General features: G+C 43.6%; 2 protein-coding genes across 6 annotated transcripts in view; one reads left to right on the forward strand and one right to left on the reverse strand.

Moving 5' to 3' along the window:
- Positions 1–27,937, reverse strand: part of PI4KA (phosphatidylinositol 4-kinase alpha) — a 149,392-nt gene that overhangs the window by 45,590 nt on the left and 75,865 nt on the right. For all 4 annotated transcript variants that reach the window (XM_077293431.1, XM_077293429.1, XM_077293430.1 and 1 more), the window contains exons 20-28: positions 18,520–18,628; positions 17,403–17,539; positions 17,182–17,315; positions 16,996–17,078; positions 9,149–9,219; positions 7,089–7,213; positions 6,839–6,920; positions 5,263–5,346; positions 5,038–5,127 (exon numbers count right to left, since the gene is read on the reverse strand). In XM_077293431.1, coding sequence (XP_077149546.1) covers positions 5,038–5,127; positions 5,263–5,346; positions 6,839–6,920; positions 7,089–7,213; positions 9,149–9,219; positions 16,996–17,078; positions 17,182–17,315; positions 17,403–17,539; positions 18,520–18,628 — 915 coding nt within the window. The remainder of the gene's footprint in view (positions 1–5,037; positions 5,128–5,262; positions 5,347–6,838; positions 6,921–7,088; positions 7,214–9,148; positions 9,220–16,995; positions 17,079–17,181; positions 17,316–17,402; positions 17,540–18,519; positions 18,629–27,937) is intronic.
- SERPIND1 (serpin family D member 1) lies at positions 1,285–27,873 on the forward strand. 2 transcript variants are annotated; one of them, XM_077293437.1, is made up of 5 exons: positions 1,285–1,414; positions 21,315–22,183; positions 22,802–23,075; positions 26,131–26,275; positions 27,337–27,873. In XM_077293437.1, exons 1-5 carry the CDS (start codon positions 1,398–1,400, stop codon positions 27,526–27,528), a joined length of 1,497 nt encoding a protein of 498 aa, XP_077149552.1. In that variant the 5' UTR covers positions 1,285–1,397; the 3' UTR covers positions 27,529–27,873. The 2 variants fall into 2 exon arrangements, with proteins under 2 accessions (XP_077149552.1, XP_077149553.1); XM_077293438.1 differs by lacking the exon at positions 1,285–1,414 and adding an exon at positions 21,033–21,173.

Genomic DNA, 27,937 nt, shown 5'->3' on the forward strand with positions numbered 1-27,937 from the left:
AACACATTATGAAACTGGATAATATTCGGCATATGCCCTTTAAATGGGGTTTCCTGGCTCAGAAAGGCTTCTTTGTCCAAGTTCAACAAAACAGGTTAGGCAGATAGAATTGTATGTGTCCCGGAAAACTAGCGTTGCCTTGAATCTTTGTAGGCTGCACTTTTTGAAAACAGATTACAGAAGCACGCCCTTCAAAATTGTTATCCTCTTAATATATTGCAATCATCATATTATATAGCCCTGTGAACTTACAATTGCTCATTTTGCCTTTCTATCCAGGTAATTCTCCTCTTTCCCATTAAGTCTATGACATCATATGATTAAAAACTGACTAGCTGAATCCTTCTAAGCTCTATGTAGAAATAGGAGGTCAATTTTCCCTGTATGAGTCATCAGTTACTGCAAAAGTCTATGGCAGGAGGAGAAGGGAGCAGCTGGATCAGGAGTTGGAGAGGGGGGATGATAAATTCAGGGATTAGAGAATTGATGTTTCTACATAGAGCAGAGAAAAAAAAAAAAGAATTAGCTGGGTAGAAAGGCAAAATTAGCAATTGTAAGTACACAGGGCTATATAATTAGATGATTGCAATATATTAAGAAGATAAAATCTTTGATGGTATGAGGGCTTCTTTAAAGTTTATTCCCCTACAGTACATGCACACACCCAGCTTGCAATACAGTCTACCATGGCTCCATGGCATGCGTCACTCCTCCTCCAGGCTCCCTTGTGTCCTGTTCAGTGTGGCCTGCTATCCAAGAATACTTCTTGCTGTGTATTATCTGCAGTGTTACATAGGACTGCAAGTAACTTCTACTACATTATCTTTTCTCAGAGAATCATCACTGTGTGTTAACTGTGGTGTTACACAGGACTGCAGTTATGCAAATAGCCCCTTCAGAGAGGAAGACGACTAAAATTCTAGTGCCACCTATTGGTTGTAGCAATCCTAAAAGTCAATATCGACCCTTTATGAGCCTTGCCATATAACTTGGGATAAAAGCCAAACCAGCAGGTAACATCGACTTCATTATCTGTCCTCAGAGTGCAATCACTGTGTTGTCTGTGGTGTTACATAGGACTGTGGGCGAATTCTACTACATTATCTATGCTCAGAGTTATCACTGTCTGTTACATAGGACTGCAGGTGACAGGCACTAAATTATCTATACTCAGAGCCATCACCGTCTGATTTTAGGAACTGCCGATAATCCATTAGACATGCTGAGAGCAGAAATGAGAATTTCTAGGAAAGCTCATGCACAATTTTTGTCCTGTCTAAACAGATCAAAAATCACCTGAAGAATAAGTAAGCCAAGTGTGATTGGCCTCTCTAAACCGCCGATTATGGAATCGCTGATTAACTACACATAAGACAATCGATGGTTGCTTTAACTAAATGGGACCTTTAAGCAGGTGACATTTACTACATTATCTGTATTTATAATAATCACTGTGTGTTATCTATGGTGTTACATAGGACTGCAGGTAAATTTACTACTATATCATCTGCACTCACTTATCACTGTATTATGTGTGGTATTATTGTATATTTCTCTTTTGAGGATAAAACAAAAGAAAAAAAAACAAAAGAAACAAAAAAAGTGACCATATACCCTACGTGCTTTTACACTATGGACTTATACAGTTAAGTCCATATATATTTGGACAGAGACAACATTTTTCTAATTTTGGTTATAGACATTACCACAATGAATTTTAAACATAACAATTCAGATGCAGTTGAAGTTCAGACTTTCAGATTTCATTTGAGAGTATCCACATTAACATTGAATGAAGGGTTTAGGAGTTTCAGCTCCTTAATATGTGCCACGCTGTTTTTAAAGGGACCAAAAGTAATTGGACAAAATCAATAATTTTAAATAAAATGTTCATTTCTAGTACTTGGTTGAAAACCCTTTGGTGGCAATGACTGCCTGAAGTCTTGAACTCATGGACCTCACCAGACGCTGTGTTTCCTCCTTTTTGATGCTCTGCCAGGCCTTCACTGTGGTGGTTTTCAGTTGCTGGCTGTTTGTGGGCCTTTCTGTCTGAAGTTTAGTCTTTAACAAGTGAAATAATGCTCAATTTGGTTGAGATCAGGTGACTGACTTGGCCATTCAAGAATATTCCACTTCTTTGCTTTAATTAACTCCTGGGTTGCTTTGGCTTCATGTTTTGGGTCATTGTCCATCTGTAGTATGAAACGATGACCAATCAGTTTTGCTGCATTTGGCTGGATCTGAGCACACAGTATGGCTCTGAATACCTCAGAATTCATTCGGCTGCTTCTGTCCTGTGTCACATCATCAATAAACACTAGTGACCCAGTGCCACTGGCAGCCATGCATGCCCAAGCCATCACACTGCCTCCGCCGTGTTTTACAGATGATGTGGTATGCTTTGGATCATGAGCTGTACCACGCCTTCGCCATACTTTTCTCCTTCCATCATTCTGGTAGAGGTTGATCTTGGTTTCATCTGTCCAAAGAATGTTCTTCCAGAACTGTGCTGGCTTTTTTAGATGTTTTTTAGCAAAGTCCAGTCTAGCCTTTTTATTCTTGATGCTTATGAGTGGCTTGCACCGTGCAGTGAACCCTCTGTATTTACTTTCATGCAGTCTTCTCTTTATTGTAGATTTGGATATTGATACGCCGACCTCCTGGAGAGTGTTGTTCACTTGGTTGGCTGTTGTGAAGGGGTTTCTCTTCACCATGGAGATTATTCTGCGATCATCCACCAATGTTGTCTTACGTGGGCACCCAGGTCTTTTTGCATTGATGAGTTCACCAGTGCTTTCTTTCTTTCTCAGGTTGTACCAAACTGTAGATTTTGCCACTCCTAATATTGTAGCAATTTCTTGGATGGTTTTTTTTTCTGTTTTCGCAGCTTAAGGATGGCTTGTTTCACCTGCATGGAGAGCTCCTTTGACCGTATGTTTACTTCACAGCAAAACCTTCCAAATGCAAGCACCACACCTCAAATCAACCCAGGCCTTTTATCTGCTTAATTGAGAATGACATAACGAAGGGATTGCCCACACCTGTCCATGAAATAGCCTTGGAGTCAATTGTCCAATTACTTTTGGTCCCTTTAAAAACAGGGTGGCACATGTTAAGGAGCTGAAACTCCTAAACCCTTCATCCAATTTTAATGTGGATACCCTCAAATGAAAGCTGAAAGTCTGAGCTTCAACTGCATCTAAATTGTTTTGTTTAAAATTCATTGTGATAATGTCTATAACCAAAATTAGAAAAATGTTGTCCAAATATATATGGGCCTAACTGTACCAGCTTATAGTCCAGCTCAGTTTTTTTGTTTTAATGTAATCTCTTATACTCTGTACATACAGGGGGCATGGCTCCCCTTCTGAACCAAGTATTCCACCGGTATAGCTTCCCATGGATGGGGGTCTAAGTCGGGCCGTATCCTGTTCTGCCCTTACTCACATTGATGTTGCATGACACATGGTAAGGTTTTAATACTATACATGTTCGGACCTTCCTGATGGGTACTCCTTGTCGTGGTTCGTGGTGGGATGGCTTTTTTTTTATCAAAATAGAGTTAACTAAGTAAGCGGTGTTATTTCCATGTACTATTTACTTGCTGCAGGGTATATGCTCATTTTTTTTTTTTTCTTTGGTTTTGAGTGTGAACGTGCCCTTACACTTTGCACGCATAGTAGCTTAGTGTCCAACTCAGTTTTTTGCTTTTGAGGAAGATGCTGGCAATAAAGGTACCTTCACACATAACGATTTCGTTAACGATATCGTTGCAACGTCACGCTTTTTGTGACGTAGCAACGATCCCGCTAACGATCTCGTTATAGTGTGACAGCGACCAACCATCAGGCCCCTGCTGGGAGATCGTTGGTCGTAGGGAATGATCAGGACCTTTATTTGGTCGCTGATGACCCGCTGTCATCGCTGGATCGGCGTGTGTGACGCCGATCCAGCGATGTGTTCACTTGTAACCAGGGTAAACATCGGGTTACTAAGCGCGGCCCTGCACTTAGTAACCCGATGTTTACCCTGGTTACCCGGGTGCTGCAGGGGGACTTCGGCATCGTTGAAGACAGTTTCAACGATGCCGAAGTCGTTCCCCTGATCGTTGGTCGCTGGAGAGAGCTGTCTGTGTGACAGCTCCCCAGCGACCACACAACGACTTACCAACGATCACGGCCAGGTCGTATCGCTGGTCGTGATCGTTGGTAAGTCGTTTAGTGTAACGGTACCTTAAAACATATGCCCCCTTATCTTTTCTGACCCAAACAGTGCCTGTGCTATTTACATTAGTGAAGAGGCTGCTCCAACAATCATTAAAAACCCTTTTGTTTGTTAATTGGTGCAGATAAGACATTCTCAGATAACATGTTTTGCTCATATTAATGATATGCCATTAAAAAAGCTTTGATATAGGTGAAGGTGTTCTTTAGAAGAGTGCAGGGCCCATAGCAGGAGTGGGGCTGGCATATATTAAGCAACTATGGAATATGTCTCCTCCTTACATCTGCGACCTCATCTCCCGGTACTTTCCTACACGCAACCTCCGATCCTCACAAGATCTCCTTCTCTACTCCCCTCTTATCTCCTCTTCCCACAATCGTATACAAGATTTCTCTCGCGTATCACCCCTACTCTGGAACCCTCTACCACAACACATCAGACTCTCGCCCACCATCGAAACCTTCAAAAAGAATCTGAAGACCCACCTCTTCCGACAAGCCTACAACCTGCAGTAACCACCGATCGACCAAACCGCTGCATGACCAGCTCTACCCTCACCTACTGTATTCTCACCCATCCCTTGTAGATTGTGAGCCTTCGCGGGCAGGGTCCTCTCTCCTACTGTACCAGTTATGACTTGTATTGTTCAAGATTATTGTACTTGTTATTATGTATACCCCTCCTCACTTGTAAAGCGCCATGGAATAAATGGCGCTATAACAATAAATAATAATAATAATAATAATATCATGCCAATACTGTCTAAGATTCCAATACCCTGCAAAAATAAAAATTCAAGATTCCTGTTAATACCTGCAGGTGGGATTTAGTCACCGACGGTGCCCATTTCATAGCTTCTTGCAAGATCATCCCACATCGAGCAGCAAAGTCCTTAACAATGCTCTGTGATAAAGCAAGTGAAAATACTTTGATGATGTTTGCAATAAAAATGTGAGATTTTGGTTGAAAACAATCATTACAAACCTAATACAAATCATTTATAAATGATTAAAAAGGAAAAAAGTATCATCATCTTACCTCTCTGGCCTCATAAGTATCAGGCACAGTGATTCTGTAAGGAGCATCTGGAATGTCATAATATGGTTGGTCCTTATGAATGTCCTGAAACACGTTGCAAAATTTGACAACATCAGTGTGATCATAAAAGCACTGCAATTATAGTATCCTATTAGGTTAAATAAGGACAATCTTCAAGGCTCGATCAATAAACGGACAGTAAAAGTGGTACACTGGGTTATACCTAGTGGAAGCCATGAAGAAAGTGGTGCATGAGTTATTATGCTTTCTTACTTTTAAGTTCATGCACTACCATCTTAGTTATTTCTTAAAAAGGACCTTTCACCACGTTTTTTACGTTGAACTTTAATAGTGGCTGCAGAGCAGAATAAAACGTTCTGTGGTTTTTTCTATTTCACCTCTCTGTTGCGGAGATAATAGCTAATAAAGTATTTGGCAGCCAATTAAGTAATCTCATTAAATCCAAGTGGGCTTATCAGAGAGTATCGACCGAGGGCGTGGACTTCTTACCCCTGTATGATGCTGACCAATCAGAAGCAGGCAGAAACACTCAAGGGAAAGAACACGCCCCCCACCATAGCTCATAACAGGCTAGTCCTGCGTGAGGCATATAACGACAGACAGCCTGATATCACTGCAAAGCAATTACAAGTTAAGCATAACAGACATAAATGTGATATCTGACACCCTTGAGCTTTCATCTCCTTGCAGTCCCTGTGGGGGTATGTGCAGTACAGCTGAGGTAACAGTGCCATAAGAGGAAAAAAGCTGATAGAAATGTTTGTAATGTGACACAACTAAACTCAGCTGTGCTGCCCCTTCCCAGGCTGACTGCCAGGAGATAAAAGCTCAAAGGTGTCAGTAATCACGTATGTCTATTGTGCTCATAACAACTTGTAATGGCTCTATAGTGAGATCAGGCTGTCTGTAATTATATGCCACACACAGAAATGGCCAACAGTATACTTTGGGGGGGGGGGTTCTTTTTTTCACTTTAGTTTTGCTGCCTGCTTATGATTGGTCAACATCATACAGGGGGAAGAGGTACATCCAGCGAAAACTGTTATAACCACCCACTTGGACTTAACGAAGATTAACTCATTATTTATCAAATACTTTGATCACTAATATCTCCGCAACGGTGAGGTAAAATTAAAAAGCAAACAACATGTTTTATTCTGCTTTGCAGCCACTACTAGACTGTTCCACCATGAGAAATTTGGAGAAAGGTCCTCTTTAATACAATGTTACATCAATCAGCGATGTTGATGTCTGTAAAGCACCTTTAATGCCACAGCACTTTACAGACATCATTATCATTGTCCCCATTAGGTCTCACAATTTGAATTCTCTATCTAAAGATATTCCTATGTCTTTGGAATGTGGGAGGAAACTGGAGAACATGGAGGAAACCCATACAAAACATGGGGAGAACATACAAACTCCTTGCATGTGAGGTCATTGATGGGATTTAATCCAGGACCCCAGTGCTGCAAAATAAAAGTGCTAAGCACTGAGCCACTGTGCTGCATGTAAAGACTTTACTGTATACTAATTCTTAGGAATTGATACACACCGCACTAAGTGACAAAGATAAAGTCTGCAGGATATCAAGCATGGTTTTCAACACTGTGCCACTCCACAGTAAATGCGGGAACCTAAAAACAAGGGAGAAAGTTTACACAAACTTGATGCTTTGTGTTAGAACTTTTGAATATTTCATTTGGTCTTCATTTTATAATGACTCGCAAATCCAGCCTATGTAACACATGTACATACCAAATAATTATACATCACCCTGAATCTTGTGGATATGTTCTACTCACTTGTCTACCAGCCCAGACAAATACTTGTCTGCGACCCTCCTGATGCGCTTGTGAATGTGATTGAAGTTCACCAGCAGGAACTGAGCATGGCGCTCCAACTCTTCCTCATTCTCCTTTGTTTTAGGCTTTACAAAGGAAAAACAGAAGAAATAACACACTTTATAATGGCAGGAGCGACAGTATATGTAGGCCAGCATCATGATGCTTATTTCCAGCTGCCCTTGAACATAGCACAACCGGCTTCCTTTGGCTTGATTCCAGCTATGCCGTGAAGCTATGAATCTAATAATGTGGAAGGAATTTCCACATGATAGTCTGTGTGATTTACATGCAATTCAAGCAGTAGTATAAAGGAATGTCAAATATATTTATCTTTAACCTTATTATTAGATGCAAGTTTGAAATCTTTTTGGCAGCGGACATATTGGAGACGCACACCTTATTACTGCATTGTGAAGGTAGCTGCGCTTTATGGCAGCTGCAATGAATGAGTTGAGATAAAACTCATGGTCTCCACAGTCACCAGACCTGAACCCAATCGAGATGGTTTGGGGTGAGCTGGACCACAGAGTGAAGGCAAAAGGGCCAACAAGTGCTAAGCACCTCTGGGAACTGCTCCAAGATTGTTGGAAGACCATTCCCGGTGACTACCTCTTGAAGCTCATCAAGAGAATGCCAAGAGTGTTCAAAGAAGTCATCAAAGCAAAAGGTGGCTACTTTGAAGAACCTAGAATATAAGACATAATTTCAGTTGTTTCACACTTTTTTGTTAAGTATAATTCCACATGTGTTAATTCATAGTTTTGATGCCTTCAGTGTGAATGTACAAGTTTCATAGTCATGAAAATACAGAAAAATCTTTAAATGAGAAGGTGAGCCCAAACTTTTGCTCTGTACTGTTATTTCTACATAGCTGTCAAGCTCAGGTCAGGAGAGCAAACAGCAATCCTCGTATAAGTTATGTGGCCATCTGTCTGCGCCCTTAGAGATAAACTCATAAAGTACAGGTCATTCTTAAAGTGTTAGGATGTGTGCAAACGATGCGGAATTGGTGCGGATCCGCAGCAGATTTTTCCGAGGAGAAATGCTGCAGTTCCGCACAGTGATTTACAGTACAATGTAAATCAATAGGGAAAAAAAAAGCTGTGCAAATGGTGCGGAAAAATCCGCTGCGAATTGAAAAGAAGTGCATGTCACTTCTTTTGTGCGGAACAGCAGCATTTCTGCACCCTTCCATTATAGAAAACCGCAGTTGTAAAAACCGCAGAAAATCCGCAGAAAATCCGCATTAATTCCGCATCAAAACCGCACAAAATTTGCGGCAAATCCGCACCTGCGGTTTCTGCCAGGAGATGCGGATTTTGTGCGGAAAATTCTGCACCCCAATCCGCAACATGTGCACATAGCCTTATTCTCAAGTTGTGTCTTGAGCAGTTCAAAGCGCTGCAGTCTCCTTGCTTCCTGGTAGTTGCTAAGGCACTCTTTCTTGTCTGAAAGTTCTGGTCAGTTTCCTTCTGATGCTCTCATTGTTCTGACTTGTTCTGATTGTTATTACTATATCCGAGTATAGTGATAACAGTACATTTTAACAAGGACAAGCACAAGCACAGTACTCATGAAAGTGATAAGAGCTGCTTTGAAAACCGCTGACTTTAGGTGCCATAGGGATTGAGATTATGCAGAGCTGAGAAGTCCAGCTTGGTCAAGAGCAGACATGAAGGGTCAGGGAAGTGACCAGCCAACTGCTGTACAGAAATCAATTGGCTGAGGAGAGAGGACTGGGATTTTGGGAGTTAACGTTGCTCCAGGAATGTAGCTACTGCACACACTGGGCTAGTTTCTGGTATTCCCGCACCTTGAAAACTAGCTGAACACTATGTGAGATAAAAGCTTTCCTAGCAGGAGCACAACAGCAGATAGAAAAAGCAAGTCAACTGCAAATGTACTTATTTTCATGTTGTCTTACTAAATCCATCTAATACCATGAGAATGTCTCTTTAAGCAGTATACATGAGGCAAAGCAGTAGAAGGCAGACATTTGGAAGCCAATCATCACTTACCTTATCGGCCATTACAGATAAGAAGGCATCAAATACTTTATCAGCTACAGCAATAACACACTGCATCATCCCTGAAAAGACCAAGAATGAATTACAACACTTTATCTACAACACCTCAAACTGTTCATATTCTTGAGTACAAATGACCAATCAACAGATTCACATCTTGTTCTGAACCATTAGCCATTCCATTGTTATATTTTGTTAGACAAATGTGGGGTCACTAAGCCAAACTCCTGAATGCGATTCCAGCTCTGACTGCTTTATCAATGCCTCATTTATAATTATTAGTAATACTAAATGTAATGCACCGAAGTGGTAACGTCAGGGTTCTCATCACCACAATCACGAGGATTCACATATTACAATGAAAGTAAAAATACATCAAACTCTGTTTATAACTCCTCCGCTCCCCATTCTACATGGAATCCTATCAACACCATCTCCTATCTCAGTAATGTAATAATCCATCTTCACTGAATACAGAATTTACTCGGATATTGAAAACTGAGAATTAATAATCAATCCGGGAGGATAAAGAAGCAGATTTCTCTGATAAGAAATATTACATAGTTGCATATGTTGATCTGTATTTTAATTAATTTTTGCACTTCTTTGGTGTCATTAAGCTTACCATAGCCCATCCTTGATGTTGCTTTATTAAATGAAGCCTTAAGCCTACCATACACATCAGATGGCTGTCGGCCAAAGAATGGTTTGGCCTAACGCCATTTTGGCTAGCTCTCCTATATACAGGAGTGCTTACTTGGCTGACCGGTCATGTGTCATCGACAGTAATATCTAGCAGCGACTTATCTCCAGAAGAACAATCCGATCAGCAGTCCAAAATCAGACATGCCGATCAACATTTTGCCCATACACCTTAGGCTGTTGTCCGAACCCATCAATATCGGCAGGTTCGACGACATTAGTCTAATGTGCATGGGGAGCTTTACTCCAATACTGAAGAATAAAAGGCTTTCCTAAATTTGACTGCTGTACCAGACATGTCAAATTGATGTCAAATTGATGAAGCCTGGCATCTAGAACAGTCTCACTTCTACAGAAGAGATAGCTGTAAACACTTATTCACAATGTATCTTCACACAATCTTGGAGGCATCTTAGGACAAAATATGATCTAATGGAGGATGAAGGCCAGAAGTTCTTCATTCAACTTGGCCTATGCAGGGGTAGGAAGCTCTGTACCAGAAAACCAAAGCACAAACCTATAGTGATTTATTAAAGTGCTAAAATCTTCAAGCTTTCCATTTAAAGGGAACGTGTCACTGCCAAAATCGACGATGAGCTAATCCCATCAGCATCATGGGCTTATCTACAGCATTCTGGGTGAGTATAATCTAACTTCTGTTTCTCATCTTTCAGGATACATCAAGGGGGGGGGGGGTATCTACAGCATTACAGAATGCTGTAGATAAGCCCCTGATGCTGGTGGGCTTAGCTCATCGTCGATTTTGGCGGTGACCGGTTTCCTTTAACATCACCCAACAAACAGAATATCCTGCATCTCACAGATGCTGTCCAGTCAATCATAAGGTCAGAGGGCCCCTGTCTCCTGTGGAGTGTGGCTGCATAGGCAAATTGAGGCTCCATTTTCTGTCCAAGGGACTAACTGACAGCAGAGAGCAGCACTTAGCTCTCTTTGATAATAAATGCCATAGACAATAAATGGAGTGGCAGCAAGTATGTGACATGATCACAGGACCCCATATGCCGTGGCTGTCTGTATCCTCCAGAAATTTGGTTGTGTAGGTATTCCACTAAGTGCCAAGGCACTGTCATATCGTACTATAACATGTATTCTGGCAAGAGTAAGTATAACTGCTCCTTACCTAATCAGATGGTTTACCAAGGAGCACTGGAGACCGCAGCGAGACTATCCTGCCATGTGTCACTGCAGTTTGAGCTCCCTGCTGTTACAAGTGTCCCTTACTAAAGGTACCTTCACACTAAACAACTTTCCAACGAGAACGACAACGATCCGTGACGTTGCAGCGTCCTGGATAGCGATCTCGTTGAGTTTGACACGCAGCAGCGATCTGGATCCCGCTGTTATATCGCTGGTCGGAGCTAGAAATCTGGAACTTTATTTGGTCGCTAGATCGGCATTTATTGTCGTGTTTGACAGCAAAAGCAACGATGTCAGCAATGTTTTTACATGGAGCGTGAACGATAAGTGAGTCGCCGTTACGTCACTGGATCGCTCCTGCATCGTTCTGGAGCTGCTGTGTTTGACGTCTCTACAGCGACCTAACAGCGACGCTCCAGCGATCTAGTTTTAGGTCGGATCGTTGTCTACATCGCTGGAGCGTCGCTTAGTGTAACTGTGCCTTTAGTCTGCTACATATCATAATCATTGGATATTCAAGAGCCTAGAAGAACCACGTCTAATTCAAAACAATCCCCTATAGCACTTTATAAAAGTTATGCACAGTACTCAATTAGCTAAGAAGTCACCTATTCAACCAAAAACAAGACTTACCAAATGTCTACTTCAGAAGGTTTCCAATCTACATATTTGCTAGAATTCAAATTGCCAAGCAAACAGCTAATCAAAAGACGAAGATTAACATGCAAAAATCAGGATTTTTGGTTGCTTACCATAAAATCTGTTTCTCGGAGCCTCCATTGGGGGACACAGGAACCATGGGGTGTATGCTGCTGCCACTAGGAGGCTGACACTATGCAAATCAAAAAGTTAGCTCCTCCTCTGCAGTGTATACCCCACCGACAGGAAGTAGGATATTCAGTTAGTGAGAAAGCAGTAGGAGAAGCAACGTGTAAAAGAGAAAGAATAATATAATAATAATAATCTTATTTATATAGCACCAACAAATTCCGCAGCGCTCCACAGATTAACAGTTTCAAACACTCAAAGAGTGTTCAAAGAACACAAACGTTAACAGTATAACACAATAAACAGAGCTGTTCAACGTGGGAGGGTGCTGTGTCCCCCAATGGAGGCTCCGAGAAACAGATTTTACGGTAAGCAACCAAAAATCCTGTTTGCTCTATCGCCTCTCATTGGGGGACACAGGAACCATGGGACGTCCCAAAGCAGTCCCTGGGGTGGGAAAAACAGACTTCCATCAGGTCAAAGGACTCACCACTGCCGCCTGCAGGATCCTTCTGCCCAGGCTGGCGTCCGCCGAAGCATAGGTATGGACCTTGTAAAATTTGGCGAACGTGTGGATGGAAGACCAGGTTGCCGCTTTGCAAAACAAAGCCCTGTGGCGTACCGCCCAGGAAGCGCTGACTGCCCGGGTAGAGTGAGCCTTTATCCCAGGAGGGGGCACTCTGTTCTTGACCTGGTAAGCCTCCAAAATTGCTGTTCTGATCCAGCGAGCAATAGTTGCCTTGGAAGCCGGCAGGCCTCTACGCGTGCCATCAAGGATGGCGAAAAGAGAATCCGTCTATGGAAAGCGGCCGTGCTAGCCAGGGAGATCCTCACTGCCCTGACGAGGTCCAGCCTGTCCAACGATCGCTCCAAAGGATGAGTCGGAGCTGGACAAAAGGAAGGTAGAACGATGTCCTCGTTGAGGTGGAAGGTGAAAACCACCTTGGGAAGGAAGGAAGGTGGAGACCTGAGGACCACTTTGTCCTGGTGGATAACCAAGAAAGGAGGTCGGCAAGAAATAGCCGCCAACTCAGAAACGCGGCGGATTGAAGTGAAGGGCACAAGAAAAGCCACCTTCCGAGATAGAACTGACAGGGAAAACTCCCTGAGAGGCTCAAAGGGGGGAACCCCTCAGAACATCCTGAGGAAGTCGGCGGCCTAAATGTCCACGCCGGGGACACGCACTGCGGATCTCACCAGGACCGTTGCCTCTGCCCAAAGGAGGATCCTGGAAACCTCAGCCGAGGCCAGAGAACTCCCGAGTCCACCCCTGGTAGTTGACATATGCCACAGCTGTGGCATTGTCTGTCTGGATTCGAATTGGCAGATTCCTGAGAATCCTTACCCAGTGAAGAAAAGACAGAAAGATGATCAGGAACTCGAGGACATTGATCGGCAGAGAGGACTCCTGCACCAACCAACGACCCTGAATAAAACAGGTGACAAAGCCCCGCGCCTCAGCCGAGCAGGCTGGCGTCTGTCGTCACCACCCGCCAGAGAACTGGAAGGAAGGATCTGCTCTGGGATATGGGAGGTGACCTCGGCCACCAGTCGAGGAACCGTTTGACCCGGGAAGAAAGCCGGATCGGACGATGCAGGGAATGTCCCCCTGTGATAGAATAGCCTGCTGAAGAGGTCTTGAATGAAATGGGTGAAGGGAAATCGCTTCCGATGTTGCAACCAACCTCCCCAGGACCTTCATGGCCCATCGGAAAGGAGGGAAGCCGAGAACCCTGGAGCACGCGAACTTCCCGACGAAGGAGGGATATCTTGTCTTCGGGAAGGAAGACTCTGGTCAGACAAGTGTCGAAAAACATGCCCAGAAATACGAGGCGCTGAGAAAGAACAAGACAGGACCTTTTCCTGTTGACGAGCCACCCGCAATGGCTAGTGTCGGGGACGATGGATAGACTTTCGGGAGCCTGAAACCGAAATTCCTGAGCCTCCAAGGAAGCAATTACTGAACGAAGGGATTCCATCCTGAAGTGCCTCAGACGAAACTTCTTATTCAGCAATTTGAGATCCAGACTGGGACGAACCTTGTCGTCCTTTTTCGGTACAAAGAGATTCGAAGAGAAGCCTGTGAACTGTTCCTGTTCTGGGACGGGAACGATTACTCCGGATTTAAGGAGGGAAACAATGGCTGTAAAGAAACCCGGAACTAGCGGGGTCTCGGAGGTCGGGATTCGAAGAAAAGATCCCAGGGCCGTGAAATGAATCTATTTTGTATCCGGGGGATACAAGTTCCCTGACCCATGCGTCCTCTACTGAGGAGACCCAGACGTCCCTGAGGAAGAGGAGACGGCTGCCCAGCCTGGGAAACAGGCTGGGGTCTATTCGTGAGTCATGCCTAGGTGGGTCTTCCAGTCCTAGACCTGGAGGATCCACCTTAGGAGTGGCGGGAACGCCAGGAAGGAGTGAGTCCGAAGGATACCGTCTTCTCTTAACGTGCCTGTGGCCTCTGCTGTTGGGAAGAGGAATCTGATGCCGCGAAACGACGAAAAAGGCCGAAAAGACCGAAGTTGCCACCTAAGGGAGGTAGGCGAGTTCTGGAGAAGGGAACTGGTGCCGCCAGTGGCGTCCTTAATAATTTGGTCCAGCTTGGAACCGAAAAGACGTGATCCTTGAAAAGACAGGCTGGTAAGGGACTTCTTTGATGACCAAACGGTGCGACGGCTGGCAACAACATTACTGGGCGTCTGAGCGGCAGAAGACGCGCCGTCCCGGGAAGCGGAAGCAATTATTCCCCGGCGTGAGTAATCTGGGTGGCAAGTTCCGCCAGCCGGTCTGGTGGAGAGCTGGCTTGAATGCCCCAACGGAGTCGTTTAGCCCCTTTGGATACAGACTTCGAAACCCAAGTGGAAGCAAAGGCCTGGCATAGGGATGCTGCGACAGCTTCGGAAGCAGACTTCGCGTAGGATTCCATGATCCTATCGATGGAATCTTTCAGAGACACCCCACCAGACAGCGTGAGGACTGTGTTGGTTTCAAGTCTAGCAGCCGGCGGATCCACAGAGGGAGAGGTCTTTCTCTATCGCCTCTCATTCCAGTTGGCGATGAGATCCGGAGGAAAGAGATATGAGAGTCCAAGACGCTTGCCTCTTTGAAAACGTCTGGTCGAATTCTCTCTTTCTCTGGCCAGAAGCTCCTCGAATTCAGCATGAGGAGCGAATACCTTGGGAGGTCGTTTAGACCGTCTAAACGAAAACCGCCTGATCTGCGGGTTCCGTAGAGGAATATTTGATGCCACAGGTCTGATTGGTCGCTCCAATGAGGCTTTGAACCATATCCCTCATGCTAGCGATTTGGTTTGAATCCGGCCCCAATTATCCTCCGAACTGGCTACTACGGAAGGCTGCAGGGGCAACCGATCGAACACGGACACAAGGGTGTGGGACACCCGTGTGAGATCTGCTACAGATAGAGACAGAGAGGAGGCCCAGCCTGGGGTGGGGACTTCACTCTCAGACGGAACAGCATGGGGGTCCTGGGCGGTGAGCATAATGTGGGTTGCTGTAGGCCTGCCTGAGCTTGCGGTTACAAGACGAACACGCAAGTGTTTCACTAAGGCAACGGAGTAGGGGAAAAGTAGGAGGCCGGGAGCGACCTCCCTAAAAATTAGGCCGAACGGGCCCTTTGAGGAAAATGTCAGAAGGTTAGGGGACAGGGGGCAGGGGAGAGTGTCAGTCTGCAGTGCAGAGCTACTCACGGCAGACGCTGCGGTTTCCAGATGGAAGGCTGCACGGCTTGGAAGATGGTCCTCAGGAACGATAGCCCCAAGGAGAACAGGCAGTCACATCTGGGGCACCCTCTTGTCCGAAACTTGTTGTGGCCCTGACAGATGGAGAAGATGGCGAGGACTCCAGGAATTTGCGCTCTTGAGAATGGGAAACCGCCTGATCTGCGAGAAGAAAAGTGTCCCTGGCGCAGAAATAAGTACCTGCAGCTGCACGGGGAGTGATGGGCGGAGCTAACCGCCAGGCCAGGAGCACCAAGATAGCGCCGGTGGGCGGAGCTCGCCGATGAAAGTCGTGCGGGAGAAAAGCCCGCCCGAAGGAAAGGAAGTGAGGAGACGCGGCGCCGGAAGTAGGCCCCGGTAAAAGCCGGGACCTAAATTTGAGGCCGGCGGCCGCCGGGAAGGGCCGTTGTCGCGGAAGAAGTGCGGATGCCGGGAAAAATGGCGCAGTGCGACCGCAGGAGAAGGTGGCGCCGTTACCTGCAAAGCCGCCGCTCCGGGAGAGAAAATAGTGCGGCCACAAGGAGGCGGCTGTGACAGAAAAGAATAGTGCGGCTGCAGGAGGAAGCCGGCGCGGCTGCCTGTAAGGGTGCAGCGCCAGGGAGAGGAAACGGCGCGGCTGGCTGCACGGCCGCCGTGCCGCGTCAGAACACAGTGCGGCAGGAAAAAGGCAGCGCGGTAGCCTATAAGGCCACCGCGCCAGACTCAGAGATGCGGCCGCCAAAGCAGCGAGGCTGCCATGCGTGGGGCCAATAAGGCGCCACCCAGGCCAAGGCAGCCTGGAGAAAAACCCGTGTCCACCTCCTACTGACACTAAGCTAAACTGAATATCCTACTTCCTGTCGGTGGGGTCTACACTGCAGAGGAGGAGCTAACTTTTTGATTTGCATAGTGTCAGCCTCCTAGTGGCAGCAGCATACACCCATGGTTCCGGTGTCCCCCAATGAGAGGCGATAGAGAAACTTTAATTTCTCAGAAATACATTAAGTTTTCTGATGAGAAAACCCTTCAGGAACATTTTATTTGAAAGCTGTTGCAAGTTCTTCTGAAGCAGACACATAAATTGGAGATAAAGAGGTTCTCCAAGCATGTGATCCTGCCGACTTGTCCATGGAATTGTTCATCAATTTCAGATAAGGGTGGGCCTAGACCTGGCACCCCCACCAATGCGCTGTTCTAGCTGTGGCAGCAGTCAGATGTAAACACTGAACGGATCTGCACTGTGTGCAGCTGCATTCAATGCGTAGTGGCTGCTGCTGGGTCCTGCAGAGCAGTTTCTATTCCTCTTAGTAGGAGCTGATGCACAATACTTGTCAGCTGCCGGTATGCTGCCAGAAATAAAGCAGATTCACGGTGGAACTGCATGGTTCACACCGATCTAACATGGCTGGAGCAACCCTATACAATGAAGAGAACAAAACCAGCAAATAGCATTACAAAATGAATAAACCTTAATAGAAAACAGCACACAAACCTGATTTATCTTTCTGGATAGCTTTGTCTTCAAAATAAAAGAACATAACTTGGAACCGATCCTTATCAGTTGAGTGCAAAACTCTAAGACAGAGATGGGTGTAAAATAAATAAGGGAAGGTATAATAGATGCAAGCAATCCAACGTGTTGGTGACAGCAGGTATGTGACTCTGTAGTTAAGCCCACCTCATTTGTTCTAAACGGTAGACAGAGAGCAGATAGGTGGACATGGCAAAGTCTAGCTTGTTGATGAGTGCAGAAACCTCAGGAGCAGGATCCAGCAAATTGATGATTGTGCTCCTTAGCTCGTTAAGTTCTGCCTATAAAAACAAAAAAAACAAACACATTTTTTACAAACTGAACATCACACAAACTAGGTCACAGAACTTACATTTAAAGGCTCTTACTGATGTCACAGTGTCATTCTTCATCGCAGAGTTGTACTGCAGGACAGAACGCAAAGGCTCCTTGCTAGGAAATGTCAGCAATGGTGACTTGGTAGCTATTTCGCAGACTCCTTCATACCACTCTTCAGGCCACAGACCTGTGAAGGATTGTAAGAAGTTGGCATTTGCGGAAAACACACAGAAACAAAAACATGATGACCTAAGAAAGTTGCCTATAAAAATCAAAACCATGGCTAGAGTTAAGAAGTTACAGATTTTATATATTAAGAGGGATGCAATATAAAACATTCCCAATGTAGAGAGACAATTTGCTTGGAAAATAGACAGTGAAGGAGAAAATGCAGTATTATTGGAGACAATGCGTGAAATATGGTGAATGACAAATTTATATGTACATCTTCCTTTCATGGGTGCAAAGCCATACTGTATAGCGGTGCATTATAGCTTTAGAGTAAGGACCGGTAGTCCAGGGCTGCTGTGTGGCACCTCCATGGTGGCAACACAAACACATACAAGGCATATGCATTGCCATTGGGGAAGAGAATAGATTTCTTGTGGCTGGTCACGGGCAGCATTGTAGAATATTACTGAAGAATATAATTTACAAAACTCAACAAGAGACCATACATTGTAGAGCCACCCCAATATCTGTCTATATGGTCTTGTAATTTTCTGAAAGATTATGTCAGCCACTGATGTCACCTGTTACTTCTGGCCTTAAAAGAAAGAAAATTGCTGTTTTAATTTGTACGCAAATACGACTTAAAAAGTGCTATGGGTATCTAGTAGCACTTCCCAACCCTTTGCCTCCCAGTTCTATTTGCCCCGACTCCCGCTACTTGACGGACAGCTCATTGGCTACACACCTAAGGAGCGGGCAGTCACGCAGTGGAAAATGGGGTTGGGCAGTGAAGCAAGCAAGGAAGGCAATGGCCCAGAGCACTTAGGCCTCATTTGTTTATGAATGAAAAGAGCAATTTTTTTCAGTCAGGGAACAACAAATTGCAGAATAAAAAGTATAGATGACAATCTTACAGTCTGGGAAAGGGGAGCTTGTGCTGACAGATTCCCTTTAAATGTATGCATGTGAAAGACACATTTGTGATAACTACTTTACCTGAACCTTCCACTGCAAAGCCCATAAGAACGGAGTACAGCCAGAAGTCTCGGAAGAGCTTCTGCAGTCTCGGTTTGGCCTCCTTAATGGGTGGTAATCTTCTAGTCAGCTGTAAATCAAGCAGAGAAGCTTCATGGTACAGGGAATGTTATCAGAAAGAAAACCTGAATATCTTATGTAGACAGGAGCTGCTGACACTTTCTTCAGCCACATGGTTGCTCCTCTGAAGCCGAGTGTACACTTCTCGGCTACAGAGGAGCACTGCGCATGCCCGGACATGGAGAAGACGTCTTCCTCACTTCTGGACTTGCACAGTGCTCCTCGGTAGTCGGGAAGTGTACACTTGGCTTCAGAGGAACAACCATGTGGCTGAAGAAAGCCAATGACGCCAGCTCTTGCAAACCATGTTCTCACGCCCACAGGGGGGGAAAAAAGCACCCCACCGACTAACCAATAGCTAATTAGCATAGGAAAAACTAAGTTTAGAAAGCCTTTTTTACTAGTCCACTAGCTATATTCTAACACAATGATTTTATCAAAACTACAGCAAATTGACCAGTAAGTGCTACATCCCTGGAATCAGTGTCTCTGCCCTTTCATTATGCTACTCTCAGATCAGGTTGAAAAAAACCTGGTGATAGAGTCCCTTTAATATGAAATTGTGTATGAGGATGAAAACAGTATCAAGGCTGAAAAGAAACCAATATCTTAGGCAAATGTGCCTCTACTATTGTAGATAATTGAAATTTCAACTGAAAGTCTTTAGAAAGACCAACTACACTCCTCAACATTAAAATGTCAACGTCAAGAAGGAAAAGTATTGAAGTTCTGGAAATAATAAGATCTAAGAATAGACATGTTAATGATATGCAAATGATGACAAAATGGAAACAAAATTTTCAACATATCTTGATTCAGTATCGAGTATGAGCGCCACGCAAAAAAAACACACACACACACACACACCTTGGGTGCCATCAATGAGGTTATTAATGGTTGTCTGAAGAATTTTCCGTCATGCTGAATACACTTGGGCAAATCATCAATATCTGCTGCTGGCAGCTCCCTCTGCAATTGTCATCCAATGACAACCCAGATGTGCTCGATAGGAGACAAGTCCAGAGATGCTGAAGACCATGGTATCACGTTTAGTCCACTTAGGCTACTCACAGTAGCATGAGCAACATGAGAAGTGGCATTGTCATATTGAAAACGGCTCCTGGCCACTTTGGAAACAAGGTCGTACCACTGGTTCTACAATTGACCCACTCTATACTGCAAGTGAAATTGGCTGACAAATACCGAATCTGAGGCGTCAAACTGTGTCTACACGAATAATCAGGAGTTTGCATAACATTGGGCTATGAGCAAGACGTCCAATTCCATTGACCTCACTCAGCTGCTCTCAAAGGCTATCCTCGTGCAAAGCAAGATGGCAATGTAGGGTAGGATGGACATCCATCCTCTTCAGCGAGGAGTCCCACTCTTGTCTTAGACTCAGTGACAGATGGAGATTAGTCTGGAGATCACATGGGCAATATCATGAAGAGGCCTTCACGATGGAACATCACACTAGTCACCAGTCCTATTCCTGGAATTATGGTGTGTGGTTAGGTAACATATGGTGGCCAGACACTTCCATTCTTCATTTCTGCTATACTAACAGCATTTCTCTAAAGTGTCCCAGGAGTCATTTTTCAACAAGACAAGGCCACACGTTGCTCATGGTACTGTGAGCAGGCTGTATGACAAACGCATAAACATGGTCTGTAGCCTCTCCGGATTTGTCTCCCATTGAGCACATCTGGGATATCATTGGTCGGCAATTGCAAAGGGAGCTGCCAACGATGGATCTTGATGATCTGAATTCACAAGTGCAGGCAATGTGACAGAACATTTCTCAGACAACAAATAATAACCTCATTGATGGCATGTAAAGGAGTGTAAGAGCATGTATTTATGCAAGTGGCGCTCATACCAAATACTGACAATCAAGTTTTGTGAAAATTTTGTTTTTATGTTTTCATAATTTGCATATCATTAACATGCCTTTATAGTTTGCGATTTTCATAACTCTACAACTTTTTTTCTTGATGTTGAAATTTCAATGTTGAGGAGTGTATTTTGATCAGTAAGTCGTGGGTACATGCCGCTGCTCTGTGCTCTTGCAATTGAAAAGTGTTGTCGTTCCAAAAGTATACACAGTATTCTGCTTTCTTTATGCCTCTTTACCATTGACAACAATTTTATGTTCATCACAACGCTGAATAAGTTCTGCTTATTTATCCAAATCAGGAAAACTAGTTGCCAATTTTTATTAAGCAGGACAGTAACCTAAAGCAATAATCTATTGACTTTAGAAGAATTCACGCAGTACAAAAAAAAAACCTTGAAACTTTTCATAACACTGTAAAACTTCCACACAGTTTGTTATTGTAAACTTGACAAAGAAATACAGGAAATAAAAGGGGAGGGATGCTAGGGAGGGAGAAAGGGGGCCTCCGAGAAGGAAAGGACTTTAGCTGTACAGGCACGTTCGTGTATGTTTGATGTTTTGGACAGTTTACTCTGGAAAGTGGCAAAGGTTATGTTTTAGCTCATTTGAGCCACAGCTTTACATTCACCATTTAGCAGTTGCGACAAGTAGCCTTCAGGTAAGGACTCTTCACATTCATTTTCCAAAATCGATTTGTGTTGGTCCCAAAAGGTCTAGTGTGACATGAATCTTGTTCCATTAATGTATGTATGTATTCGATATTTTGTCAACTCGTTTCAAACTAATTTTGATTTTCCAGAATCGCTGCTCCAAGGATGGGCATTCTGCATCTTGCCACAAGCTTAGTGCTCATTTCTACAGCATTATGTGGTGTCAAAGATTTGAGTGAGCATTTTGCTAAAAGCGATGGGGCGGATTCTTTGAGAGCACGGGGTCTTCCTTCACAAAGTGAATTGAATTTACAAGACGAAACCGTGACCAATGATCTCATACCGGAAGGAGATGATGATGAGGACTACCTAGACTTCGATAAAATATTTGGTGAAGATGAAGACTACTTTGAAATCATTGATGCTATTCCGGAAATCAAAGATGATGACAAAACCCAAGGAAACATATATGAACTATTCCATGGGAAAACTAGAATTCAGAGGCTTAGCATTATAAATGCAAAGTTTGGCTTTAATCTTTACCGTGCCATTAGAGAGAATACAAACGCAACAGACAATGTCTTGTTGGCACCAGTTGGGGTGTCCACAGCGATGGCTACAATATCAATGGGAACGCAAGGGCAGACTCAGAGTGAAATTTTCTCCACATTAGGCTTTAAAGAATTTATCAATGCCAGCACCAAGTATGACAAGACCACTATTCACTCAGTATTCCGGAAATTAACCCACAGACTGTTTCGAAGAGACTTTGGCTATAACTTAAGATCGGTCAATGACATTTACATACGGAAAGATTTCCCTATCAGTAAGGACTTCCAGGATAACCTAAAAAACTTTTACTATGCGGAGGCTCAAGTTGGCGATTTTGAAGAAAAAGCTTTTCTCCACAAGGTTAACCAGCGAATTCAGAAGCTCACCAAAGGGCTCATAAAGGAGGCATTAGCCAACCTCAACCCCAATATCCTAATGTTACTCATCAACTGCATCTATTTCAAAGGTAAGTAGAAACTTTAAGTTATTCACTTATTCATATAAAAAGAGGCAAGTGCCAAAGAAAAGTGAAGGAGTAGTCAATAGTAACCAAACAGGTTTCGCTTTTCATTTTCCATAGAACATCTCAAATTTGGGAGCTGCAATGTGATTGGTCCATCACATTTGCCTTCCACTAGTTATGTTAAATCTTCTTAAAAGGCAACCTGTCATTAGATTCAGGCTGCCCAAACCATGGGCAACATTAATCAGAACCTGGCTGTTGCGATAGCATCCAGTTATGTTTTTCTCTGAATGTTTGATAAGCCAGGTCTAAAAGTTAGAGACCTGACTAGTCATGATGCTGCCCTCCATCTACTCTAGTTGATGGATTGGCTTGGCCAGAAGCCTTCCGGGGGCTGCGCTGGACTACTCAGATCTCTCCCTTTAGTCTCCATCTGGCTTTTCAAACTATGTTTTTTCGAAACTCCCCAACGTCTCAACGTCCTAAACGAAACGTACTTGGCCATGTTCTGATTCACACTGCATGTGGTTTGGGCAGCATGAATCTAATGACAGGTTCCCTTTATCCCTTTTCATTTGTCTATAATACTAAGATGAAGGAATATTTTCTCTTTTCACACAGGGACATGGGAGAACAAGTTTCCGCTACAGCAAACCTACAGTGCAAATTTCCGTGTTAGTGATAAAGAAGTGGTAAAAGTTCCAATGATGAAGCTCAAAGGAAGCTTTTTGGTTGCTTTGGATTCAGAATTGGATTGTGACGTTCTGCAGTTGCCTTACGTTGGTAATATAAGTATGCTGATAGTGGTGCCACACAAACTATCAGGTATGAAGCTCCTGGAGAAGCAACTCAGTCCACATTTGATAGAAAGATGGCAGAAGAGCATGAATAACAGGTAAAATACAAAGATTGCGGTACATAAAAAAATATTTTTTTCACAAACATTAAAATGAAAAGGAAAAAAAAAAAAAATTCCATTGAAGTAGTTACAAGATAGGATGCATAAGGAAAATACATAACTACTGTAAGTAGGACAGCCCTGCAATGGCTCCTACTGGGTACAACGTCCAAACTGGTAGACTGCGTTGTAGTGAAAAACTAAGCACTCTGATTGGCCAAGAGCTCTCATTTGACCAGTTCATCATCTACCTTACAAATGTGCACATGACAGGGGCAAGTGATCTCACACATCCAATCCACTATAAAAACACTCCTCCATGTGGGACACAAGTTTCCTTTTGGCTTTTATGACCGATTTCATGTTCAGAAGCCATTAAAAAAGCTAAAAAGAAAAATCCCAACTCATTGTGTACAATGTTCAAAAGCACACATTTTTCACATAACCCATTAGGGAAGACTGAGTTAATAGATCATGGGGTGGTCTTCTGTTGAAGATCCTCATCTTCTGGACCCCAGGCTAGAGAGCAGTTACAATGAGAATTTCTTGCTCTGGAGAACCTGTCTGGTCCTGCATTACACAGACATTTTTTTTTTTTGCTTAACCATGATGTAAAGCTTCCCAAGATTACAGCTGACAACTGAGGGGGCCATAACAGGGGTACAACTTGTGATCTGCTTGTTAAGAGACCATTCTGACAAAGTTGTGAAACCCTTAACAGGGTTGTTGACCTGTGACATCTTTTCTTTAGACAACAGCCCCCAACAAGCTGTGATCTCATAAAATGGTAGCACATCCAGAGCTAAACAGGAAAAAAAGCATAATGATTGTAGTGTCATTTCACCAATAATTGCATTAAAAGGGACCGGTCACGAGGTCAGAAGTATTGAGATTTTGCTCTTAGTTTATTCCCATTGCTCCCCAGAGTATTACAGTTTTTGGTTTTTTTTGTTTGGGTTTTTTTTAATATACCAAAACTGTCCCACAGATGAGGTTTTTTTATTTAGTTCTATTTGTTTTTACCAAGGGGTGCTGTAGAGCAGCCTAAAACCATGCCCCAGAGAATCCGGTGATGCTCACCCTTTTGTAAAGACAATATAAATCTACACTAAATAAAAAGTCCCGTATCTCTGGAACTGTATGGTGGATTAAAAAAAATAAATACTAGGGGGACAAATTCTAGAGGCAAGTTCCACAACAAAATATACAATAAATATGGAGATTGTTACTGAAAACTCCATTGTAACCAAAATCTATTAGCAAACCAATTTTTCCTACGAAAAGTCACTATGCATTTCATTTTGTTAATTTTTTTAAAAGGATTATGCCAATTTCACATATGGATAGTGTCAGACTGTGCTTATAATAACTAACGATTCTGCAAATTACTGTTTATTAAGACTTGCAGCTGTTCCTGAGATATTACCGCTTTTCTTCTCGGCTCATTGCTTAGGAAAGCAACCATGGCTGTTGTCTAGCTTCTAAGCACTGAGCAGAAGCTGGCCCAGCATTCAGGGCTGTGGAGTCGGTAAGCCAAACCTCCGACTCCACCAAAACAGAAGTTAGACAGAAGTGGTCGGTATAATAGACTGTAAAAATATGTCTAGTGAATGTACATGGAAAAAAGAAACATTCTTAAGAGAGAGCACATTGACACATACTGGAAAAGTGAAAGCTCCGTTTTGTGGATACCTGCTAAGGATATGTTCACTTGTCCAGTAATCATCAGTTAGAATGGATCCAGCAGAAAGCCACTGGCAAAAAGGCTGTGCAGACAACTTTTTTGTCCACCTGAACAAAAATGTTTTCAACTGGATCCATTTTTTTTTTTTTTTTTTTTTTTTAAGTATTGAAGTCTATGGAAAATGGATCCTTTACTTAGCCGTCCGTTTTTTTCTCACTTGAAAAGGATTTGTTTTTTGCATAGTGGAGGTGGAAAAATGAATATTTAACATATACTACTGGACGTGTGAGCTTTCAAGGAATCATCTATTTGAAAGCGATCCAGTGAGCAAAAAAAAAAAACAAAAAAAACCCGATCCATTTCAAAAGGGTAAAAAAAATGGATGGCTATTTAACCGATCTGTTTTCCACAGGATTCAATGTTAAAAGAATGAATCCAGGTGAAAATCAGATTTTTCAGGTGGACAAAAAAAGAAAAAAAAGTAGTGTCTAAACAACTTTTCTGTCAACAGATTGCTGCTGGATCTTTTCTAAAGGTACCTTCACACGAAACGACTTTGTAACGATATCGCTAGCGATCCGTGACGTTGCAGCGTCCTGGCTAGCGATATCGTTTCGTTTGACACGCAGCAGCGATCAGGATCCTGCTGTGATATCGCTGGTCGTTGAATAAAGTTCAGAACTTTATTTGGTCGTCCGATCGCCGTGTATCGTTGCGTTTGACAGCAAAAGCAACGATACCAGCGATGTTTTACACAGGTAACCAGGGTAAATATCGGGTTACTAAGCGCAGGGCCGCGCTTAGTAACCCGATGTTCACCCTGGTTACCAGCGTAAAAGTAAAAAAAACAAACAGCACATGCTCACCTGCGCGTCCCTTGCCGTCTGCTTCCCACACTGACTGAGCGCCGGCCGTAAAGTGAAAGCACAGCACAGCGGTGACGTCACCGCTCTGCTGTTAGGGCCGGCGCTCACACAGTACAGGAAGCGGACGTCGGGGGACGCGCAGGTGAGCATGTACTGTTTGTTTTTTTTACATTTTACGCTGGTAACCAGGGTAAACATCGGGTTACTAAGCGCGGACCTGCGCTTAGCAACCCGATGTTTACCCTGGTTACCCGGGGACCTCGGCATCGTTGGTCGCTGGAGAGCGGTCTGTGTGACAGCTCTCCAGCGACCACACAGCGACGCTGCAGCGATCGGCATCGTTGTCGCTATCGCTGCAGCGTCGCTTCATGTGAAGGTACCTTTAGACTCAGTAGTACTCGATGTGCTCTTTTATACAGTACTATCTGTGCGCCCTTACTTGAACAAACATGTTATCTGTACTACAGACTATATGAAACAGAGCAAATGTAATTGTTCTTAGGACAAGAGAAGTTCATCTGCCACGTTTCAAGTTGGAAAAGAACTACAATTTGAGGGATGCACTGAGCAATATGGGAGTGAAGGACCTGTTCACAAGTAGAGCAGATTTTTCAGGCATTACAGACGAAGACATCAATATCGGCCTGGTGAGTATACCCAAGTACTGTAGCACTTCATTATGGGAGGTAGCCCCCTAATAAGATTTTAGGAGAGGTAAAAACAAACACATCAAGGAACTATGGTTGACAAAGAAAAGAAGGGACCATTCATGTTCTGAACACGAGGGACATTTTTTAGGGCACAAGGAAAGAATCTCCGGGGGAATCATCAAAATATCTAAACAGTATTCTGGTGTACAAAAAAAACAATAAGGACATCAAAGTAAAGGCATGGTCAACTGATTGACTACTAGAAATTGATATAGTCTATAGATAAATCTTCACCATGTCTAGGATTGGGGCGCAAAAGTAGCCAACTAAATTTGGACTTCCTTCTCCAGTGGGATTTTCATCGTTGCTGGTATATGAAATTCCCCCATGTACAACTTGTGAGTGGGTGGGAAGACCTACCATTACCCTAGGAAAACGATAACCGTACAAGGACAAACTATCTCTAGCCATTTTTTAACTCAATATCCCATTAACTTTGGATTTCATGAAACTTTAGCTACACAAAACTGTGACTATGTGGTAGTCTTGACCAGAAATGCTTTAAAAGGGAGTTTGTCACCAGGCTTCTGCTACCCCATCTGAGAACAGCATAATGTAGAAGAAGAGACCCTGATTCCAGTGATGTATCACTTGCTGGGCTGCTTGCTGTCATTTTGATATCACTGTTTTCTCTGCTGCAAATCTAACAGTTCTCTGAATGCTAAGCTCTGACTAACCCCGCCCCCACCACTGATTGGCAGCTTTCTGTGCACACTGCCCATGGACAGAAAGCTGCCAATCAGTGCTAGGGGGGCGGGGTTACACAGAGCTCATGAATATGCTTACTACCTAGCAGCAGGTTTACTAGTCCTCTAATGATAATTTTCTGCTGATAAAACTGTAATTTTATCTAAACTACTAGTGGTGTAAGGGGTAGGTCAGAAAATACTGTACATCCCCTTTGGTAAGCCTAGGTACACATATTAATCTGTCCATTTGTGATTTTGAAGGCCTGTTATATTTCCCTAAGGAACGTCTGCTAATACAACATCCTATAGTTTCAGCAACAAGGCAGCATCACAGTGAATGAAGAAGGCACACAGGCCGGAATGGTGACCGTGGTGGGATTCACACCGTTATCCATCCAGACGCGCTTCATCGCAGACCGCCCTTTCCTGTTCCTCATATATGAACACCGCACAGATTGCCTCATCTTTTTTGGAAAAGTTGCCAATCCTACCAAGTCATGAGTCAGTCCCATAACTAAGCCTACGCTTTATATTTAGATATATTTTATTATTATACATGTAACAGATATCCAACGTCTGAAATCCCAAGAAACAATGACGGGAGATGTGGCAAAATCTGGTTTCATCCATTGCATGCTTATGGCCATAATATAATTCAACCCTACATATGAACCACAAAAATGGACCAAGCAGGACCGAGAGAGAACATACATTTGTAATAATGCGATGAGACATAGGCAAACAATGGACGAGACCACATACTACAATACTTGCCTGACAAAAGTCGACTACCCTGTGTACTAGGTGGCAATGCCTCAGTTTTTAATAAAGGGCAAGTTACAGTAACGTTGTCTGTGTCACTTATCAATATAGAGATATGGAAAGGGCCAGTTACTAAGGGGCCTGAGGC

Source organism: Ranitomeya variabilis, chromosome 1 (assembly GCF_051348905.1).
Source record: "Ranitomeya variabilis isolate aRanVar5 chromosome 1, aRanVar5.hap1, whole genome shotgun sequence".
Lineage (NCBI taxonomy): Eukaryota > Metazoa > Chordata > Amphibia > Anura > Dendrobatidae > Ranitomeya > Ranitomeya variabilis.